Source organism: Misgurnus anguillicaudatus, unplaced genomic scaffold (assembly GCF_027580225.2).
Source record: "Misgurnus anguillicaudatus unplaced genomic scaffold, ASM2758022v2 HiC_scaffold_29, whole genome shotgun sequence".
In the NCBI taxonomy this organism is placed as follows: domain Eukaryota; kingdom Metazoa; phylum Chordata; class Actinopteri; order Cypriniformes; family Cobitidae; genus Misgurnus; species Misgurnus anguillicaudatus.
In genome coordinates this window covers 3,520,167-3,526,166 of record NW_027395279.1, presented here as the reverse complement: position 1 = coordinate 3,526,166, position 6,000 = coordinate 3,520,167, and the positions used below count along the sequence as shown (strand labels likewise).

General features: G+C 37.4%; 1 protein-coding gene across 3 annotated transcripts in view; it reads left to right on the top strand.

The window, feature by feature from the left end:
* The first annotated feature begins 1,426 nt into the window (after nucleotides 1-1,426).
* Nucleotides 1,427-6,000, top strand: part of LOC141362907 (uncharacterized) — a 50,941-nt gene continuing 46,367 nt past the window's right edge. For all 3 annotated transcript variants that reach the window (XM_073865173.1, XM_073865175.1, XM_073865172.1), the window contains exon 1: nucleotides 1,427-1,621. In XM_073865173.1, coding sequence (XP_073721274.1) covers nucleotides 1,570-1,621 — 52 coding nt within the window. In that variant the 5' untranslated portion in view covers nucleotides 1,427-1,569. The remainder of the gene's footprint in view (nucleotides 1,622-6,000) is intronic.

Here is a 6,000-nt window from a genome sequence, read left to right as displayed (position 1 = left end):
AATGACTGACTGTATTTACTTAAAAAAACTAAATATAAATGGGAGACACCTGCAAAAGAGTTTTTTATTAATCAATAAAATTAAAAATGTATTATGTTATCATGACAAGGTTTTACAAGAACAGTTGCAATAGCATATTGGGACGACTCTCCGTACACTAACAGTCATGATAAAACTCTGACACATGCTAGCTATGCCTTTCAGAAGCTAAGAGAACCTTCATTGAAATTATATGATTTTATAATGCTTCACACAAACACTTCAAACATTACAGTAATGTTTAAACAATACTTTAAACAAAAATTTTTCTTTAGCTAGAAACATACTTTTTCAAAGAGGAATGGTCAACATTCTTCCAGAATAGAGGAGGGGCTAACTAAGCATGTGCTGTAGGAGTTTCATCAATCTATCTAATTCTTGATTGGAGAAATAAACTATGCAACTCTCCCCCCTTTTCCCTACCTCAAAAACCACATGATGTTTTCACTTACTTGCTTTCAGAATAAGTTCTGCCATCAGGGCAACAGAATTCAACAAAACCACACCAACTGCTCCAAACATGTACATTATTACATTGCAGAGAAGCCCTAAAACACAGACATACAAAACAAAGCATAACATCAATCAATCAATTAAAAAGTTGCATTAAATTTGTAATGAAACCTGGTCTCATCTCAAATGTAAAGCAACCTTTGCCCAGTTCCTCACGCAAAGCTAACAAAGTCACTCTTTATTTGTTAAAGGTTATGGAGTTTGCAGATTTTTTTTTTGCTTTTTCTGCAAAATCTGCGCAATTATGCTGAATGATTTTAAAGGAATTTTAAAGGGTTTTTAAAGATCTGAGAAAATGGGAGCTGTAAATATCTCACATTAAATCTAAAATATTTACTTTCATATAAGGCTTACAATAAAAATCCAGTTAGGTCTCCAAACCAAATGAATCCTCTTAATCCACCAGATAAGCCTTTCTGTATTTTAAATGTAAACTATAAAAACCAAACAGTTAAAAGTCCAAAACAGACAATTACAAATATAAAGTTTAAGTTAATCATTAATGAATGCAGTAGTGTTACTTTGGTAACGCATACCACTGTGCTGTTAAAATTATTAAAATAATGCAGTATCAATATAGTTTTTTTTAAAGTGAATCAACCGTGTTGCAATCATGTACATTATTTTATATTGATGATGTCTGCATAAGCTAAAAAATTAAGATACGATGGCGGAATAGTTCTCAGTTCCTTATAACAATATTTAATAACTTTTATTATGGCAATAATAAAACTCTTGTTACTCATAGTTTGATAACATGGTAAAGTTAACGTATTGTGCTCAGTATGTTTATTCTAGTGCGCGTTATTCTTTAAATTACTTTCCTGATCACACTGACCCATCCCTTACCGTTATTTAAAAGTGAACGGACAATAGTAAAACTGAAAGTAAATGTTCGTCTGAGTTTACAAACCAACCCTATCTCATGGCGAACATGATCGTCCAACAGCAACCAAATTATTTTTACGTCAATTTATCGTAGACACGATTATTTTGTTTAATTGTGTATATCAAAAGATGTACGTGCTTAACTTTCTTTCACTCTCTGTGCTGCTGATGATCGCCGATGGTAAGTGGTCTGTTTATGAAGAGAAAAGCTTTACTGCGATCTCTCTCTCTCTTTCTAAATAATATTGTTATAAGTTTCTAAATAATATTGATAATTTTATTTTGACTCGATCTATTGGCTCCTGTAGATGGACATAGAAATGTTTTGTGCAAAGCAGGGAAAGGTAAGCATAATGAGAATGAGACATGATAAGTTTAAGGGAGGTAATTTGAGACTTAAAACTACATTTTCACCCTGTCAGATCTCAAACATAAGAGGGAAAATCTCAGGAAAACCTCTGTCAAGTCTACAGAATTGCATTGTTGCTGAGAAAATCAAAATGTGTGTGTTATACTGTTCTGTTTTCAGATATGTGAAATTAATATTTAGCTAGCTCTAGGACACTACAGTTGGTGTTAACTTTGACTGAGATTATTTTAGTATAGCAGTCATAAAATCATATACTTGTAAATCTTGTTATCATTGTATAATGTAAAATGCAAATGTGCAAGAATTTGTTTTCTGTTGTCAGTATTTCCACACATTGCATGCCATTTATGCCACGAAACATGTTAGTGTTAAGTATATTTTTAAATACATGTTTATCTTTCCCAGTTCATGTTGCAGTTTAGGAATAATGATTTAAACAATGGTGGGCCCCAGTAAAGCTTTACTTCTAGCTACACCCCTGGCCAAAGCATATACATATAAGAAACATAGCACAATAATAACACACTCTCTCTCTCTCTCTCTCTCTCTCTCTCTCTCTCTCTCTCTCTCTTTCTAACATTTAGTTTTCTAATGAATCAATTTTCTTATTATAATAATATTTTAATAATACCTTGTTGAGATATGTAAGCGATACTAGATGACAAAGGACCCCACAGAATATTTAACCCTCAAAAGATCCTCGGTACATTTTATGCCATTCTGATTTTTATTTTCAAACCATCTTGACTGTGATGATTGAATCAGTGGCGGATCTAGAACATTTTACCGGGGGGTGGGGGGGGGCAAAGGGGTGGCAAGAGGTCGTGGCAGGGGGGACGGTACATGGGAATCCCTATACTGTATGTGAATGGCTTTAACAAAACAAAAATACTTTTAAACTACGGTAGTTATGGTTTAATCATGTCCTTACACACAAGTGTTTTTAATTCACAACATGATGGAATAAGTCCAGTGTTCAAACAAAACAAAACTGCATCAGGATAGTAAAGACAGATTTCTCTGTTTGCTGGGGAGACAAATTGGTAAGATGAATATATAAAATACAGAATGTCACATATTATTAACCTTTCATTATGTTTTAACACATACATGCTTTACCAACAAAGAACAACAACCTTAAATGCTGACTTATGTACTTATGTGTGTTGTCATTGAATGCAAGACTCAAGGATCAAACTGATACTACACAATCTCTGCTTTTCATGTGTGAACAATTAATGCATCAAGACACAGATAATTTTGCCTGTATTGTCCCTATACTACAATATTATATATGTAAAATTGCAACATACACAAACAATACAGATTAAAGACTTTAGACAATCACCTAATAGACAAGCATTTCTATTAAATTAACTCAAGTCTCAATGTTGATGTATACAGCTTATCTGAAATATCAGACAAATAAACGGACAGAGTTTTGCATACACTAGTATGCATATTAAACTTAACTAAACTCCTAAGATGGTCTGAGGACATTGACAGTGTACAATTAAATGAAATACAAACTGATTTTAGACAAAACCCGTGTTTTCTCATGTTGTGAATCTCATGTCACGTGTGTGTTGTAAGACACACTTACATCATACGGTACAGTATACAACAGCAGATGTCAATCATCGGGGGATTTTCTTCATTCTGTGCTACACGTTTAGGGGCGGTTCACATTTTGTGTCTGAATCCGCACGGAAAACGGTTAATTTAAAAGAAAAGTGGGTGAATTGCATGTCCAAAAGCTGTCACTAGGGTGGTACCCTTTTACAAAGTACACCTGAATAACTAAAGATTGCATATTAGTACTGTACCTACTATATTTATACATATCTGTGTGAGAGGCTGTAAGAGGACGCTGGCACGATGTGGTGCCGCTTCTCCACCAGGAATACAAAGATTCGTTTGAATTTCTACCTCAATTGGATTAACTTATTGGCAACATGTTGTTTCGTTGTTTAATAATTATTTTTCTTATTTCGATTTTAATTGGAGCTTACGGCAAGCAATATCTTGAACATCTTGATTTCCCCATGGTTAAATACCTTCCAGCCCAACTGTTAAATCTACGGTGAAATGGCAGCTTTCCACGACTACGGGACGGTCGTGGGGCTCAGAGCTTCGTCAGCCACCAGACCTAATATTTAATAGACTATTGTAATGGAGTCACACTTTTAAAATCTCTCATTGTAGGGGTGACCTGCCCTTTGTATTTATTTCCTTAACCATGTCTTTATATTTTGGGTAGCATATAAAGGGAAGAGGCTTTGTAATTTCTCAGACTGTTCCTTTACGGCAGGGCGTACCCCAGGGTTCTGTGTTGGGTCCTACTTTCTTCAGTATTTATATGTTGCCTCTTGGGCAGATTATTCAGAAGTAAGGACTGGGATATCATTGCTATGCAGATGATACCCAGATCTATATTAGTACTCAACCTGATGCTACATCAGCATTTACAACTTTATCAGCTTGCTTATTGGAAATACAGGCCTGGATGAAACTTCCTACAGTTAAACTGTTCAAAAACTGAAATTCTCTTGATTGGCAGTTCAACTGCTGTAAATAAATGTAATAACTTTAGATTTACTGTGGATGGGTGCCTGATTCCTCCTTCTGCACAAGTCTGTAATTTGGGTGTGACTCTTGATGCACAATTTACTTTTAACATTAAGAATGTCACTAAAGTAGCTTTTTATCATCTTCGGAATATTGCACGTATAAAACCATTTCTTGCCATGCCTGATGCAGAAAGGCTCATTCATGCCTTTATAACATCTAGGCTTGATTTTTGCAACTCTTTATTTGCAGGGTTACCTGCAAGTTTTATTAAGAGACTGCAATATGTGCAAAATTCAGCTGCTCGTGTTTTGACCTATACACCATCACGGTTTCTCAACTACACTGGCTTCCAGTTCAAGCACGCATTAATTTTAAAGTTCTTATTTTAACTTATAAAGCTGTACATGGGTTGGCTCCAGATATTTGTAATTTGGTTACAGTATCTGTACCAACCCGGTCTCTCCGCTCCCCGTGTTCTCTAACTTTGCATTGGCCTCGCTACAAACCCAAAACTATGGGTGGGAGGTCGTTCTCTTGTGTTGCGACTAAGCTGTGGAATTCTTTGCCTTTTTTACTTAAAACACATATTTTTTAATGAATCTTTTTAGTTATAATCTTATAGCTGTTGTTGCCACTGTTTAGTGTGTTGTAATTATGGGGTAGTGTTGTTTGTTTCTTTTATTGTTGTTTTATTGCTGTAGCGCCTTGAGTGTAAGAAAGGCAAATAAAATGTATTATTATTATTTTATCTTTACCTAAGATAGTTAAATACAGTATTAGTTTTTTAGTTTTGCAATACACCTCTGGTGCAACTCATCAGTGATGTATCCTGGGTTCATTGGGTGTTTCGGGTCTCACAACATAATACACCCTCGCCCAGGCGACCCAGCCAGGGTTGATCAGACCCTGGCTTGTGTCTGAGTAGCTTGTATGATCCACGGATCACCCCGCTTGATCCACAGCCATCTTGACGCCTTTTCAGCGACGTCCGTGATGTTCTTAATGGCTTTCCTACTGTGCAGTCCCTTCACTCCAAGCATCTTGAGGGCCCTGATGAGTGACTGGCCGACAAATCCTCTACACCCAACCTCGATGGGATTGCATCTTGTCCTCCACCCCCTGCTTCGGCATTCGGCTGCCAGTTCCTCATATTTGGCCCTCTTCCTCTCAAACGCCTCCTCCATCCGGTCTTCCCAGGGGACCGTCAACTCCAGCAGGACCACTTGCCGTGTTTTTTCCGACACCAGGACTATGTCTGGCCTGAGCGTGGTTACTGCAATGTTCTCTGGGAATTTGAGCTGTCTCCCTAGGTCGACATTCAGCTGCCAGTCCTGTGCTGTTGCGAGCAGCCCCCCTGTTTGTTTCATGCGCTGGTGTGGCTTCTCCCCGGCTTTAACAAAGGTGATGTTCTGCCTTATTGGTCGCTGGTGTCTGCTGTCTATGATCCCAGTGCTGATAACCTCTGCTATGGCCTTCAGCATTTGGTCGTGGCGCCAACGGTAGCGCCCATCCCCCAGTGCTTTGGGACAGCAGCTCAAGATGTGCTCCAATGATCCTCCTCTCTTGCAGAGTGAGCACAAAGGTGTATCTGACAAGCCCCAGCGAAATAGATTGGATGG